The 17521-nt window shown below is 37.1% G+C and overlaps 1 protein-coding gene across 1 annotated transcript in view; it reads right to left on the minus strand.

Moving 5' to 3' along the window:
• The window catches only part of stx8 (syntaxin 8), a 192353-nt gene that overhangs the window by 43680 nt on the left and 131152 nt on the right, over positions 1–17521 (minus strand). The window contains exon 7 of the mRNA XM_072242295.1: positions 8348–8449. Within this exon, the coding sequence (XP_072098396.1) occupies positions 8348–8449 (102 nt within the window). The remainder of the gene's footprint in view (positions 1–8347; positions 8450–17521) is intronic.

Genomic DNA, 17521 nt, shown 5'->3' on the forward strand with positions numbered 1-17521 from the left:
TTTCATGGTGAAGACTGACACAAAATATTTATTCAGATCATCCACTATTTCGTTAGTCCCCATTACAACCTCTCTATCATTATTTTCTAGCAGTCCAATTTCCAATTTCACCTCCTTTACTCCTTATATATCTGAAAAAAAAACTTCTGGTTTCCTCTTTTATATTATTGGCTAGCTTACCTTCATATTTCAACTTTTTCTCTCCTTATGGCATCTTTAGCTGCCTTCAGTCAGCTTTTAAAAGTTTCCCAATCTTTTAATTTCCCATTAATTTTTGCTATATTATATGTTCTCTCTTTTCTATTTATGCTGTTTTTGACTTCTCTTGTCAGCTGCAGTTGCTTCATCCTCTCTTTAGAATACTACTTCATCTTTGGGATGTATTTATCCTGTGTCTTCTGAATTGCCACCAGAAACACCAGGCACTGGTGTTCTGCCATCATATAACCATATAACAATTACAGCATGGAAACAGGCCATCTCGGCCCTTCTAGTCCGTGCTGAACTCTTACTCTCACCTAGTCCCACCAACCTGCACTCAGTCCATAACCCTCCATTCCTTTCCTGTCCATATAGCTGTCCAATTTAACTTTAAATGACAACATCGAACCTGCCTCAACCACTTCTGCTGGAAGCTTGTTCCACACAGCTACCACTCTCTGAGTAAAGAAGTTCCCCCTTATGTTACCCCTAAACTTTTGCCCCTTAACTCTCAACTCAATTCCTCTTGTTTGAATCTCCCCCACTCTCAAAGGAAAAAGCCTATCTACGTCAACTCTATCAATCCCCCTCATAATTTTAAATACCTCTATCAAGTCCCCCCTCAACCTTCTATGCTCCAAAGAATAAAGACCCAACTTGCTCAACCTTTCTCTGTAACTTAGGTGATGAAACCCAGGTAACATTCTAGTAAATCTTCTATGTACCCTCTCTTATTTTTTTTTTGACATCTTTCCTATAATTCAGTGACCAAAACTGTACACAATACTCCAAATTTGGCCTCACCAATGCCTTGTACAATTTCAACATTACATCCCAACTCCTATACTCAATGCTCTGATTTATAAAGGCCAGCATACCAAAAGCTTTCTTCACCACTCTACGCACATGAGGTTGCACCTTCAGGGAACTATGCACCATTATTCCTAGATCCCTCTGTTCTACTGCATTCTCCAATGCCCTACCATTTACCATGTATGTCCTATTTTGATTAGTCCAATCAAAACGTAGCACCTCACATTTATCAGCATTAAACTCCATCTGCCATCTTTCAGCCACCTCTTCTAACTGGCCTAAATCTCTCTGCAAGCTTTGAAAACCTACTTCATTATCCACATCTCCACCTATCTTAGTATTATCTGCATATTTACTAATCCAATTTACCACCCCATCATCCAGATTATTAATGTATATGACAAACAACATTGGACCCAGTACAGACCCCTGAGGCACACCACTAGTCACCAGCCTCCAATCTGACAAACAGTTATCCACCACTACTCTTTGGCGTCTCCCATCTAGCCACTGCTGAATCCATTTTACTACTTCAATATTAATACCTAACAATTGAACCTTCCTAAGTAACCTTCCGTGTGGAACCTTGTCAAAGGCCTTACTGAAGTCCATATAGACAACATCCACAGCTTTACCCTCATTAACTTTCCTAGTAACCTCTTCAAAAGATTCAATAAGATTTGTCAAACATGACCTTCCACATACAAATCCATGTTGACTGTTCCTAATCAGAGCCTGTCTATCCAGATAATTATATATACCATCTCTAAGAATACTCTCCATCAATTTACCCACCACTGACGTCAAACTCACAGGCCGATAATAGCTAGGTTTACTCTTAGAACCCTTTTTAAACAATGGAACAACATGAGCAATACGCCAATCCTCCGGCACCATCCCCGTTTCTAATGACATTTGAAATATTTCTGTCAGAGCCCCTGCTATTTCCTCACTAACTTCCCTCAAGGTCCTAGGGAATATCCTGTCAGGACACGGAGACTTATCCACTTTTATATTCCTTAAAAGCTCCAGTACTTCCTCTTCTTTAATCATCATAGTTTCCATAACTTCTCTACCTGTTTCCCTTATATTACACAATTCAATATCCTTCTCCTTAGTGAATACTGAAGAAATTGTTCAGAATCTCCCCCATCTCTTTTGGCTCCACACATAGCTGTCCACTCTGATTCTCTAAGGGACCAATCATCCTTGATAGTATCCTTTTCCAATCAACTTTGGCCAGCTCCTCTCTCATGCCTCTGTAATTCCCTTTACTCAACTGGAATACTGATATATCTGATTTTATCTTCTCCATTTCATACTTCAGGGTGAATTCTATCACATTATGATCATTGTCTCCTTTAGGTTGTTTTACCTTAAGCACCCTGATCAAATCTGGTTCACTTCACAACACTGAATCCAGAATTGCCATTCCCCTAATGGGCTCAACCACAGGCTGTTCTAAAAAAACCATCTTGTAAGCATTCTGCTAATTCCCTCTCTTGGGATCCAGCACCAACCTGCTTTTTCCAATATACCTACATATTGTAATTCCCATGACTATAGTAACTTTGCCCCTTTTATACACCTTTTCTATATCTTGTTGAAATTTGAATCCCATATCCTGCCTATTTATTCAGAGTCCCGTCTATAACTCCCATCAGTCTTTTTATCCATGCAATTTCTTAACTCTATCCACGAGGATTCTACATTTTCTGATCCTATATCACCTCCAAGGATTAGATTTCAATTTTTACGAAGAGAGCCACCCCATCCTCCACCTACCTGGCTGTCCTTTTGCTTCAATGTGTATCCTTGAATGTTGAGCTCCCAACTATGATTTTCTTTCAGCCACGACTCAGTGATGTCCTCAATGTCGTACCTGCCAATCTTTTAACTGTGCTACATGATCATCTACTTTATTCTGAATACTGTGTGCACTCAAACATAACAACTTCAGTCCTGTATTCATCACCCTTTTTAATTTTGCTCCAATGTTACACTCCAACCCATCCCACTAACTGCAATTTTTCCGTATCAGCTGCCTGTCCGTCCTCACAGTCTCATTACACACTGCATTCTCTTGTCCTGTCCTCAGCCCAATAACTCCGGTTCCCATCCCTCTGAAAAATAGTTTAAATCCTCCCCAAAAGCTCCAGCAAAACTGCTCACAAGGATATTAGTCTCCCTCGGGTTCAGGTGTAACCCATCCTTTTTATACAGGTCATACATTCCCTAAAAGAGATCCCAATGAACCAGAAAACTGAAACCCTGTCCCAGAACCAATTCCTCAGCCATGCATTCATTTCCCAAATCATCCTATTCTTACCTTCACTGGCATGTGGTTCAAGCAGCAAATCAGAGATTACTATCCTGGAGGTCCTCTATTTCAGCTTTCCACCTCACTCCCTATATTCTCTCTTCAGAATATCCTTCCTTTTCCTACCTATGTTGCTAGTATCAATCTGTTACACAACTTTAGAATGTCGTGTGCCGAATCCGAGACATCCCTGATGGCACCTGGGTGGCAAAATACCACCCGGGTTTCTTTTTCATGTCCTTTCAAGATAAATGCTAGTTGAGTGCTGTGGAATGTTAGAATTCATGTAAACTCACGAGTATGTTTGTGATCAGTTCTATTATTTGATTTATTGCTTAAAAGCAGCAGTTTATTAAGATCAGATACAATTTAAAAAGTACTGGCACTCTTCAAAATCAGACTTATTCTGGTAAACAGTTGTGTCTCAGCTTGCATTCAAATATGCTTTAATCAGGACAGTGTGGAGCCATTGTGAGCAAGTTTTGCATATTCTGCTGCTGGATTAAATATATTCTTATTAGTATTCCCTCCTCCCTGCCAAATTTAGCTGTTTTGAAAAAGTGAAAGCAGCTCAAATATAAGACTCTTAGAACAATTTTCCTTTTGTTAATATTCCAAGTTCCATGGAACATTTTGAAATCAAAATGCCAGGTGCCTGCTTCAAGTCTGTTAATTTCTATTCAACATTGCTAAAACAGATTATCTGGTCATTATTACATTTCTGCTCATGGGAATTTCCTTTGAACAAATTGGCTGTCATGTTTCCTGTATTAAAATGATGACTATTTTCATTGTTTTTGGAATGTCTGTCAAGAGACATGAAAAGTGTCATGTAAGGGCAAGTCTTTCTTTCTGCATGAAACAAGAACCAATTTTCTCTATACTCAGGAAAAATATGTATTTCTTAATAAGCTAGAAAATATCAAGACATTGAAATACATCTAGGATCATCTAATAAACAAAGAAGCATAAAACCTTTGTATCACTATTAAAAACATGACTGAATTTAAATTAAACTGCTCAATGTAGCTATTATTACAATAATTACACACAAGGGACTAAAATACTACAAAACTAATGTTACTCAGGAGGGCAAGGACATAAATGACTCACATCAGAACAACTCAAGTCAATTCAAAACTCCATAAGGATGGCTACTCACATCAATAAAGAAAATGCAGATGTACTGAAACAAAAAATGTGAATTTAGATAGAAAAGAGAAACTCATGATCTTAATGGAAAGTGCTACAACTGTTCCTTTCACCCACTACTCTCATAAATCTCCATTGGCTCGTATTGGAAGATAATTAGCTTTCCTCATGTACTGTGGTTTTTAAATATTGCCAAATGTTCTGATATGAGTATGTTCTCCATGAATGCGGAAACAATAAGTTAAACTACAGGTTACACACCCACCTCATTTTACATGCAATTCCCTCTCAGAACATCACACGTCTCTGAGGAAATTTCAGTGGTTGACAGAACTCCATGCTGACAAAATTCAATATGTAAAGAGAGAACTAGCCTTCCTTCATTCAAATTTGGGAACTGTCACCTTCAGACTAATTAACCAGAATAGTATCAGTTCTTGCCTCCTGTTTGACTTTTCAGTTCAGCATGAAACAGTCACATTTGTAGAATGAAGTCTAAAGGACATCAAAGACTCATTTCCAAATGTAAGCAACACCCCTTTTGATGCCATCTTAAGATGACCACCCAGTACTTTCCTCTATAACTACTCAATTCTTGCTCTACACAGAGAGAGTACCACCCACATGAGAAAATTTGATGGCTTCCCCTATCAGGGAAAATGTCTCATCAGTTATATATGTGCACAGGCAGCCAAGTATTTCTTGAAAATTATTAACATTCTCTTAAGACTGAGCTGCTTTAATAATGCTTTGGGATATAATTAATTCCTCTACTATTATTGATGTGTTCAGCAGTTAATGAAAACAAATTTCAAGTAACCCCAACTGTGTCAAATAAGAAATTGGAATACAACATTTAAGTAATTTTAGTAATTCAGCAAATGAATGATTCTTACTTGGCTGACAAAACAGCTTTGTAATTCCAATATAATTACTACCATAGTGTTTAAAATGAGCTATAATCATTTAAAGATCAACCATTCCAGCCTTTGTAAAATAAAATGTCATGGCTTCAACCACCGTTAACCTACTAATAAATTTGGAAACCATTATTCTCTGTTTTACAACTGAGTTAACAGCTCTCCCTTCAAGACAGAAACAATTTGGATCTACTCAGGATGCAAAAACTTGCAAGGCTCATTCTCAAGAGGCAAAAGGGGTGGTAAATTACTTGTTAAATAGATTATTGTAGGAGGAACTGCACTCAGCAGGCTTTGAAACGATTAAGCCCTGGGAAATTCATTCACCAAATACCACTGCACTGGTTCTCATGTGTACCTTAACTCTGGATAATTTTCAGTTGAAAAATTAATGGGACAACCTTCTGCGAAGGTGCTGATTTTAGTAAACTTTTAGCAACCAAAAAAAATACTTAAATGGAAAAAAAGCAAGAATTTGATTCTACAGAGGACAAGGTCCCTAAAGGGCAACTCCTGACAAATCCCAGATTGTACTTGCCACTGTCTGCAGTTTGGCAACAAAACACAATAGCATCATGTATGTATACACTTTACAGGCTCAACCCTTATTCATGGTAGGAAGAGGTTTCACACATAATGAGCCCTGTAGAACAAGATTGAAGTTTCTTAATTAAGTCAGCTGAAAGACAGTCTAAGTAGTCTTCTGCTTAGATCCCTTAACCCCTAAAGAGTAGTGATCATCAAATCAAAGCATTAAAATCTAGCTCGCAAATCTTTATTTATTGTGCCCTGTGCCCAGTAGGGCCTCTTCAGCTCTCTCACCGTTTCAGTGATTTTAGGCATGTTTCGGGTTTATAAACAAGTAACAAAGGGTCTTCTTGTGTATCACGGAAGCCTTCCAGTAGGGCTGAATTTCATTCCCTTGCACAGCAAAGCAGCATAGTGTCTGGAGAGCTATTTAGCAAGATTCATCACATTAACATGTCTATACGAAATCAAAGAGTACATTAAAACATATCCAAGTATTAATACCACACCAGGATTCAGAAGAGAACAATTAAAATAACAATAAACAATTATGTGGAATTGCTTTCCCTTGACCAATTTAATTATCAGATACTTGTCTCTCATCAAACTACCCTTTATTTTGACTTAAGCAGCCTTCTATAACTCCTGTGAAAATCTCAATAAACATAATCCCTCTTCTGCTTTAGTTCCTTTATAATAATGGTTCTCCAAACAAGAACCAATTGTTTTCTCACGTTAAGTCACAGTGTGAATTGCTTTAATTTTTCCGCTTTAGCAGCTGTGCAGGGTGGGCGACAAGGTGCTTGTAATAATGAGGCAGGGAAAACTAACGAGGCACCCAGATCTTGTGGTCAGGGAGCTGAAGCCCCACAGTTGCCTGGTGTTACAGGAGTAGCCTTCTAATTTTTTTCTCATCCTACCAAGAGCCTTGGTAAGGGGATGCGGGGATAAAGAGACTATCCAAACCAGCTTACGAAAGAGCAACAATCTCACCTTTTGCTGTTCTAAACGCGTGTATTCACCAATTTCCTTTTTACCATTTACAATTCTATTTTTGTGATTTTTATTTGCCTGTCTACTCATTAGTGATGCCCAGCACCATTCAACAGACAAAGATTCTGTGTCAAACAAAGAAAGAGAAAAAAAAGAGGGGGACAAGAAATTCTCCATTCACTTCTGTAGGATTCATTAATATCCTAAACTGTTGGCACAGCCTAAAACAGTCATATGGTAACAAAGCGCACACTGACTCAGAGTCTGGGATCTTCAAATAAACCTTGCAGGCTGTCATGGCCACCAGGAAGCAGAATTAGTGCAATATTAGCTGACCTTCATTTTATTATTTCTTCAAACCTGACTGCTATACCCTGCTTACTGGTTACTAGGCTCCCTTGTGGAAAAATGTAAGCATTTCCCAGGCAATTCAATGCAGGTTTGATAGGCAAATAAAACCAATCCTGAAGTAATATTTTTCACCTATTATTACGCTGCTCTATTTTTCATTTAGTTGTAGAGCAGTGTTGTAAAAACAATGCTTTAGGTTAATGTTTTCTTCTGGAACAGAGATACATACTACAAAAGACAGACTGCCACTATCAATCCAACCACAGTGTTGTGATGCAGGAAGAACAATAAGCTTTTACTTTCCAGCCATGACATGTTGAATTGAGATTCTTAATAATGCAAATTCAAAGTGAACAGCAATAGAGATCTGCATTTTTGCAAAAGAAAGGAGGTGTTTGTTGTGAAAATGGTTAATTATCAAACAAAACAGTATCTTAAATATCAAAGCATATAATTATAAGGTGCTAATGAATAAAGGTGAAAGTGGCAACAAGAGAAAATGGTAAAATAGACCACACCAGTCATTCAATATAGTACTAAAAGTAAGACAATTTTAAGGATCACATGAAAGATAAAGAAACTTTCAAATACACATAAATTACTACAGTAAATCTGTCTCTTCCTTTTTGAAAAAAAAATGGTTTTAAATGTTTCCAATGCAAAAGAATTTAGGAAAATATCTAATTACAGGCACCATTAATAACAAATAACTTTGGCAGAAGCCATGTGCTCTTGGGAAGTTAGACTGCCTGGGTGCAGGTCACTTGTGTGTGTACTGGTAACAGCTGCTGAGCCCTTACAGAGGGCAAGGAGGTGAAAATTACTGTCAATGAATCCTCACTTAGTGTTTGAACAGCTGCATATGCAAATTACATCATAAAGCAATGGCTTCTTCTTTTGTAATACAAAAGACTCCAAACAACAGTACATTTACAAATACATTCAACTCCTAAACACTACTTCTGATAGACAAGTGAGGGAAAGGGAGGACATTCAAGGAAAATCTAATAAAAGACAATATAATGCCACCTGGTGGATTGAAGGGTCTATATTAAATACATCTGCATACCACAAGAAGTTGACTTCTTATCAACCAATCTGACACGTCTTGTTTCATTCTGAATTCTGGAGTCCGTTTTATCCACTAAATGTGTGAGGTCATCAATGATTTCTGCATGAAAAGGAAAAGAGAAAAAATATTAGTTTTCAAGTTGCTGTTTGTCAGAATCCCAGATCGATGAAGGATGAAATACGATTATGGAAAGAACTGTGAAATGCAATACGGTCACATTGGTGCTGTTGGTGAAACAGTGAAGCAAAGCTCAGCTAAAACATCAACACGCTACTGGAGGAATATCAGAAGAACATTGGGTTTCAGTGTTCTGAAACCTGAAGAAGATTGGGTCCTGAAGAAGGGTCTCGGCCTGAAACGTCAACTGTTTGTTTATTTCTGTAGATGCTACCTGGCGCGCTGAGTTCCTCCAGCATTTTGTGTGTGTTGCATTGGGTTTCAATAACCTTCTCCATTTACACTTTCTAAATACTTTCTGGAGGTGATCACTGGGCTGCTGGGTTTGCATTAAGGTCAGCATTCATCTATTTTGTATTATTACTATTCATTACAAAGTCGTCAGCTCATACTTTTACTTCCAAAGTAAGACACTAGCTAAAAGGATTAGTCTTTAAAATGCTAAGAAGGAGGTTCCTACAATTCTATTCTATTCTGGAATCAGAAACTACAATTGATATGAATTAACTGTGCTTTGGAAGAGATAAACCTACAGGAGATATGCTAAATTTCAATGGTTTTAGTTATCTGGGGACAAACAGATAACAGCAAATATATTAACCAAATGTCTCTGAAAATTACGGGGAAGAAAACAATTCAAAATAACTGCAGTGGTGTACATATTCCTATCCAAATATTTGTAACCTCAGCAATATAGTATATTTGGATATAGGATAGATCCTTGCCTGAAGTAGAGAGAATTAAATATGATAATTGAAGCCATAGTTTGGCATGAAAAGGATTTATCTAGAAAAAAGGCAAATACTTGCAAATATCCAGTATTTTCATCATTTAAAAAACATTTTAAGAATTTGTGCACAAATGTCAGAAGTAAAATTCTTTACAATGATCGTCACCTGAAGTAAACTGCTCTGCATTCCTCATGTGTAGTATTTACTTTGAAATCCGTGTCTTTTGGATACTTATTTCACTAGGCATTTGAAGACAGACAGCGGGTGTCAACATCTCTTAAATGATTCAGGAAGGTCATGAAAATATCTGATCACAAATCACTCCTTGGTGAACTAAATCTAGCTGCAAACAACCAGTGAGCTAACTTACAGACTATCCAGCTGTTTGATGCAAGCTCTTTCTTAAAGCCATTTGTGGATTTCTTTTGCCCCAGGGAGCAGACTGACAAGAAAATTCTACAATGAAATGTGGACTAGTTCCTAGGGTTAGACATTTGTTTTAAATTGATTGCTGTCGAAACTTTTTACATATTTATATGCAGGGACTTCAAATTATATCCAATCATGTAATTGTTGGTGAAGCAAATCCAGGACAAAACCCCAAACAAAAATAGCAAAAACAATTTACAGTATGTGTGTGAATATTTGGAAATTTTTTGTTTTAAATTATTCTGACACTACTAAATTCCTATCCAAATTCACTGATGATTAACTTCTGATTTCTATACTGACTGGGGTCAGTATCAGGTAAAAGACTGTCAGGTCATTGTTTTTGATATTGTATTACCATTGAACTTATAGTTACAAAAAATAGCATGTTTGTTCACAGTCTGCATTTGCAATATTCTAATATCTACTTCACAGCCAAGACAAAAAGCGGAACCGTCAGACAGTTAGCACTTTCAAAGTGCACATTTTAAGCATTGACTGTCATCTGTAACTACAGTGGGAGGTAGAATTGTAAGTGGTTTGCATACAAAATCAAAAGCAAGCCACTTAGAAAGCATTTTTTTTTCCAGAATGCATTTGTTACTGAGTTCTGGTGGGGTGGGGGGGGGGGGTGAATGATCCATTTATTTCCATTCCCCATCCCTATCAGTAAGAAACAAAATCTGGTCACCGCAGTCATAAAAAAGATCACATTCTGCTTAAATGTATAGTTATCTCTTTAATTCTCGCTTCACAGGAACCATTGTTTTCATATTTCCAATGCACATGTAGAAACATATCAACAACCAAACCAAAAAAAAAGGTTCTGATTTAAAGTGTTTCACAAATGCACTTGATTATTCCTACAATACAGTATAACCAACACTTTGCAAGATACATCTCCGTGGGGAGACCACCTTTTAAAATGTTGATTCAACATTATGAATATAATTCTCATGTTGTGTTACGCTGTGTATCAAATATTCATTGAATGTCCTGAAGTTTTCCTAAACACACCCATTTTTGTTTACTGAATAAATAATTTCAAATATAGCCTCATAATTGTGTTTTTTAAATCTCAACCATAAGATTAGAATACATGCAAAATGCAGCATGTGCAGAGATGAGTGCAAACACGATACCGAGCGACGTAATAATCTTGATGGCTACAAATTCCTCCCTATACCAGTTTCAGACATGTAGGGCAGTCTAAACATGCATTCCGCCAAGAGAAAAAAGTCTTGAAACATTGACTCATAGTTGACCCCAACTTTTATGTCAAGCTTTTGCATATTCTTACAAAAATACTCGAAACAGACCAAAAAAATACGGAGTTTAATGAAAGTACCTTCAGTTGACCGGATATAAATTCAAACCTTATAATATCCTGTATTTTCCTACAGTTCTGGAAAAACTCCAGCTAACTAAAGAGAAACAACCAAGGTTTTCAGCAGTTTGCCTGAATATTTTACAAAACAGTTACTGAGAAAACAATCTGACAGACTGCAAAGCACAAAGCAAGACTAAACCAAAAGGTAAGTGCAGGATCAGTAAACTCTTCTAACCTTAGGCATGAACAAGTATGTCATCACTGTTCTTTTACACACACTGGATGCACTCTATAAACCCACTTATTTAATTTGTATTTGTTCTGATCTTCCCATCCAAAGTAGTTATACATTACTGCAAATAACTATGTGAAACCATTTCAAAAATTAAAACTTAAAAGAAAAAAACAAGAGATATTCTGTAGTGTTCTCTCCTACTCCTTACATATCAACTCAGCTTTCAACTGCACTGGAGGTTTAATGACAACTTGTGAGGCCCCATCACTCTTGTGTGCTTGGATGCACAGGAAACTGCACAATAGCCTGGCCAGTGGAAGGGCTAGTCATCTCATGTTTGCATCAGAAAAATGTGCTAAATACTCCCATCAAAATTCAGGGTCTTTTCGTTGTCAAGGACAAAGAATGAAAAGCATGCTTGGGAAACAGCTTATTTCATTCGCCAACAGCAAGCAAACCTTCTAAAATAGATGATAGAAATTCACAGAAGTTAACCACTGCTCTTTACAAATGTTGTTTTTCAATTACTGCTCTGCTATTAAGCCAAAATCATCCCTTTCCTCAATGAAATAGAATGCAGATTAGGCAAAGTGTATTTCTCAAAAGGTGTGAATAAAGGCAAAAATATCTTTTGACGTACCACAATGCACCACCTAGTGAACACAGATCTCCTTCCTATACAGACTCTCAGGACATGCATCCACAACCAACTTGATGTTTCTGAGGTGACTGATGGGGCCAATGTAAGACCCACCTGACTCTGTTGTGGGCGAGACAGGTGTGCTTAGTAGGTTGGTAATTGGTGCTCACCTTCCATTCTTTGCATTGGGTTCTTGTGTGTTCTTGACAAATGTAAGCAAGGTTCTCACTACTATCCTGAATACTCCTCCTCCATTTGCAGTGAGTGTGGGCCATGGATTGCTTTGAATCACTCAGGATGTTAATTTTTTCCAAGTTTTAGAACATCCTTAATTTTTCTACCCCTCCCTCCACCTGCTACAGTGAACACCTGCTCCAGGAGTCAGGTAAGGACGTAAACAATCTGGCCCACTCTCCAGAGTAGTTAGCATGATAGGGCCCTTAATTCTACAGATCTTGACCAGGGAGAAGGGGTCTTCACAGACTTGGTTCACTTAGTCTGTGAAGATACTGTGGTGACAATGAACGAATGAAAATAATGTGAAATAATGTCGTTGACCTACCTCTATAATCGAAGGGTGGTGCTGCTCAATGATCACTATTTTGCAGTTTAAGCCCCATCCTCTCAGTGAATTAGTAGAAGATGACATGGAGCCTGGCATATGTGCATACATGCATGCCTCAAAGTGGGAAGTGGATGGATTATTGCAGGAGAGGAGGGCAGGGTGGGATAAGGAGAAACCCATAGGCAAAGTGTGTGTGCTTGAACCCCCTCATGGGCTCAGTGTTTCACAGCATGTACAATGACACCATCTATATGAATTCTGGAATAAATTCATCACTCAAACAAGATCTAAAAACAAAACATTTACATGTGTGTAATTAAAGATGGATGCTATGATTTTTAAAATAGGAAAAAGATTGATTTTATTTAAATATTTATATGTTTCACATATTACGCCTTTAAATGAGTGTTCTTATTCAGGTGTTCAACTCTCTCAAGGGACAGCCTATTATGGCTGTCCTAACTGTGTATTCTTAAACTACAGGGAGGGGATTTCCTTTCCTATTGTTTCTAAGAGTACTAATAGGCACAAGGCCACCAAAGAATTATTTCTGGCCAAGGAACAATGTCAATTGTGAGACCTTGTGTTTTTCTTCCAGTTTCTTCTCCAACAGTCGGAATTCATGAAAAACATTTTACTGTCAGGGAATCTTCTCCTGTTTTTTTTTCCATTTGCACCATATTAAACACACAGATATGCGCCTTTTAACTACCTGGGTTAACTATTAGTGATTATTATAAGCAATCTGCGAAAATGTTCATAGAATTCTTAATTAAAACATTACTTTCGGTATTGCCTTTAAATCTTTTTCCTGCGTTCATATAAAAATATCAAGATAAGAACAACATGTAGAATGTGTGTGTGGTTTCTTTTGAATACATTGATTCAAATTACTAGATACAGTCTTGGGCAGTCACACACACTACGATTCTCAATACCCTGACAGTTCCACTAAATGCTCCCTTGAATCACTCCTGCTCATGGTGTTTGCACAAAGCACTTCCTCCATGAGCTACCTTGACAACAACATACAGGGAACAATGGGTTGTTGAGTCTCTGCATTATTACATGAAAGCTTTTCTGGAACACCCTGTCACAAGCAATTTGTCAGAAAACACATTTATATCAGAACATATGCTCAAGTAAAAAAAAGTGAAATCATCTAGACAGGATCCTGAAGTGTTTTTTACAAACAAGTATCCCCATTGCCAGAGTACATTTGTAACTGAACCGCTTCTGAACAAAAGTCATAACCAGTTTGTCTCTAACATATAAACTCTTAACCTTGGTGTAATTTAATTCTGGCACACTGTGTTATTGTGATGACAGACATAATATTAAGCAATGGAATAACTGCTAATTTTACACCAAACTTGTAAAGTTGATATATTCTGAGTTGAAACTTTAAGATTTAACTGCTCTCTGCTGAGTCCTCAGACAAATAAGATCCATCACACAATCTAGAAAAACAGAGCAGCAGAGTTATCAGGCAACCAGCATCCCATACCACATTCTTGTTTATGGAAGCTTACTTTGCATTGATTACCTGCCACATTACCTATATTACAACAGCAGTTACAATTGAAAAAGTGCTTCATGGATTTGTAAACCACAGTGACATGCACAGAAACAGACATTACTGATGCTATGTAAACAAAAACTATTTCTTCCCTCTTTTTAAAGCTCTTCTTGCTGAAGCTGAAGTTCTGGTCTTCATAAACTGAAACTCAAAACTCTCCCATTAAATCGCATTACTTCCTGCCCTTGCAATTCTTTATTGGCTGACATCATCCTCACTTCTGCCAAGGCCTCAAGCTTTCACTCAGCCTCACAAACCAAGACAAAGCCCCTGCTCTTCTGCAGCTTCATTTTTTTTGCCTCCAGTCCAATGTTTACTTTAGCTCATCCTCCATTTTTTTCACCTTGCTGTCTCTCTTATTCTAAATCTAGCTACTTGTTCACCCTCCTGATGCTCAGCCACGCCATTCACTACCGAAATATTCCTAGGTTAGCCATTTAAGTACAAATTGTTTAGTAATATTATTAAGGCTTCATCCAAGCAGATGTACTGTTCTTAGCAATCTTTGCATTACACTATGCAAGAGAATCATTTTGGTCACTTTATACTCACACTTATCAAATATTTGCATTGACATTTTACTGCTGACACCTTTCCAATTCTACATTTGTATAACCAGTTACTACGGCCACCAAGGGACAATATTAGAATAAATCATTGACTAAAAAGAGATAACTGATGATAGACAAGAAATCTAAAACAGGTGCTCACTTCCCTCCCAGGAAAGAATAAAATCATTATGCTACTAAGGTATTTTCTCTGGTTTGCAACATGGAAGAAAGTCAAGTTCAAAATGGAAATAGAAATATAATACATATAATAATCATAAAAAGGACAAGCATTCAGAGGACACCTCAATTAACAGTGCACTGATGATGTCTCCTCATATGGCGATGAAACGTCTACAAGTAAATTGCCAAGGTTGGAGAACAACTCAACCCAACCATCAACCACCCAAGCTAGATATTTTCCAATACAATTCATTGAAAGCAATGCATAATATAGGTATGTCACTTCACTCATTTTTTTTACATTTTTACCGTTTGAAGATTAAGGACAAATTGTGAAATGTCTGCGAAGGTGCCTGAAAGACCGCTGAACAAATATGGATGCAGCTCTGATCTATTAACGAAAAGGTAGCAGTACCTTTCAAGTAAAATAGAACACATTTCTTTTAAAGTCAATTGATAAATGGCTGGATCCAGCAATCAAATAATAGTTACTATGCGGACAAATGCATGCACAAATCAGACACAATAACAAAACCCAAGTAGCCCTTCAGCATGTGTGTGTGTGTGTGTTTGTACTTGAAAGCAGAGCATTAATTATGGACAAGACTCAATCAAGCACGTAGATGGAACATGAACAGGAAAGTATACAAAAGGAACAATTCTTCAATTTCACACACTGCCATTCTATCAAAGTAGTTTCTGAGTCAAACTGCCATACTTCTGCCTGCTTCAATACCGCTTGCTATATTCTCTTTCAAATAAAACAAAAAGCAGTTACAGTATGCATACTAGCACAGCTTTCAACAAAACACTGAAAAGTATCATAATATATAAAAGCATATTTAGAAGCAGATGAATTTTCTCTTAATGGAACTAAGATCAAAGCCTCAGTCGATATTGCCCTGATGGAATTTTACTTCCAAAATGTAACCTGTACTTCGGCAAGACTCTCGCTTTTGGAAACACCAGTACTTATTACTAAAGAATTAAACAATATCCACAGCAATGCTGAGAGGATTATTTCAGTGGTGGTGCAATACAATTAACAAATGCACAATAAGGAGACTCTCCTACTCCAGTAATAATTGAACTTGCATCTACAGTGTCAAATACAGTAAATTTACTAGTTGCTAAAGATTTGTTTTGAACATATTAACAAATTTGATTCATGCCTCAGGACTTTAAAAATTCCTTTAGGATCTGCAAAACTTCCAGTTTACTACCGAAGGATTTTGTTAACTATCAAAAAGAATTACACTTCCAAGTTTCAAAGAAATATGAATCAGAGGATAGCATACACAGGTCCAATTCAACCTATCACAGTTTCAACAAATGAGAAAACTTCACACCAGATTGCTCCTGCACTCCTCTCAGCTCAAGATTACTAGCAGAAAACAAACCATCTGCAAACCACCCCCACCCCTCATCTGGTTCAATGAGACTAGAGAAGGTAGAAAAAGAAAACATATGCAAAATTAGTATAAAGCTTTTGAGATATCAGAGGAAGGTATATTACTCTACCAGGCATTGCATTAAATTTGCCTTCCTGTTAGTATTTCAGTAGAGAGAAAAATCATAGGAAATAAGACAATTGAGTGATAAATAAGGTCTTTTAAAAATCATTTTTAGGACCTGCACTTCACCAAGAAAGCTTTTCTATCTGTAATTGCTCTTGAGAAGGTGGTGGTAAGCTGTCTTTCTGAGCTAATTATAGCCATTTTGGTGTAGGCACTTCCACAGTGAGAGTGTCTTCAGGATTTAGACCCTGTAGCAATGAAGAACCAGAGATAGTGACAATATCAAGGTGATTTCCAATGGGCAGGACAATACTTAGGTGAGAGGAGAGTGTTACCTCACCTATTCAAACTATTTGTCAACAAGAACAACAATTTGCTATAACTCATTGCTACCAACATAGAAAAACATCATTTTGCTGAAACTGGTAACCAGGGAATGATTCAAGGCAGAATGAACCAGTCTCCTTTCCAGCTAACTTGGACCCATTAGAGCACTTCCCCAAATGCACAATTAACAGTATGATCAACATGTATGGGAGCAAAGTCATCTACGTCCTCCCACTTAGCAAGGTTACTGTAGTGTTGAATTTCAATTTCACCGCAATGTTTTTAAAAACTGCTTCATTTTCCTTATGTTAGATGAAAAAAAATGAATGTTACATTTCATACATTATGTATTATTCCTAAAAAAATTTAACATGGTCCATTCACATGCAACAACATTTTTTATTTGTGTTAGAATTCACTATGGAATAATTCTTACATTCTTACATACAGCATGTATAAAGATACGGAATACAAAAGGGAAGGCATATTGACATAAAAACCACAGATATTGTACATTACTACAAATCAAAACAAATAATTAGAGCAGCAGAATAACGACTCAAGTTAGCAAAACCAGTTATCAACTACTTTGAATGAAAGAGTAAATTACTTAATTTCATTTTCATCCACATGCACTGTCACAAACACTAAGCACTTACAATTCTTAAAACAAACTTAATATCTCCTGGCAGGCTGATGACGAAAGAATTCATCATCACCAATGCACAATTAACAAAATTTGTTAAATTTGATACCACTTTTGGGACACACTGAAACACAGGGGCAGTTGGTACTCTGTACTACAACCAAAATATACAAATTACTAAAGCTCACATCTTTAGAGTACAGATGACCTGATACTCTTTCATAATCAAATTCAAATCTGAATGTAGGAATCAGAATGCATTCA

The sequence above is a fragment of the Mobula birostris genome, chromosome 24 (genome assembly GCF_030028105.1).
Source record: "Mobula birostris isolate sMobBir1 chromosome 24, sMobBir1.hap1, whole genome shotgun sequence".
Classification (NCBI taxonomy): domain Eukaryota; kingdom Metazoa; phylum Chordata; class Chondrichthyes; order Myliobatiformes; family Myliobatidae; genus Mobula; species Mobula birostris.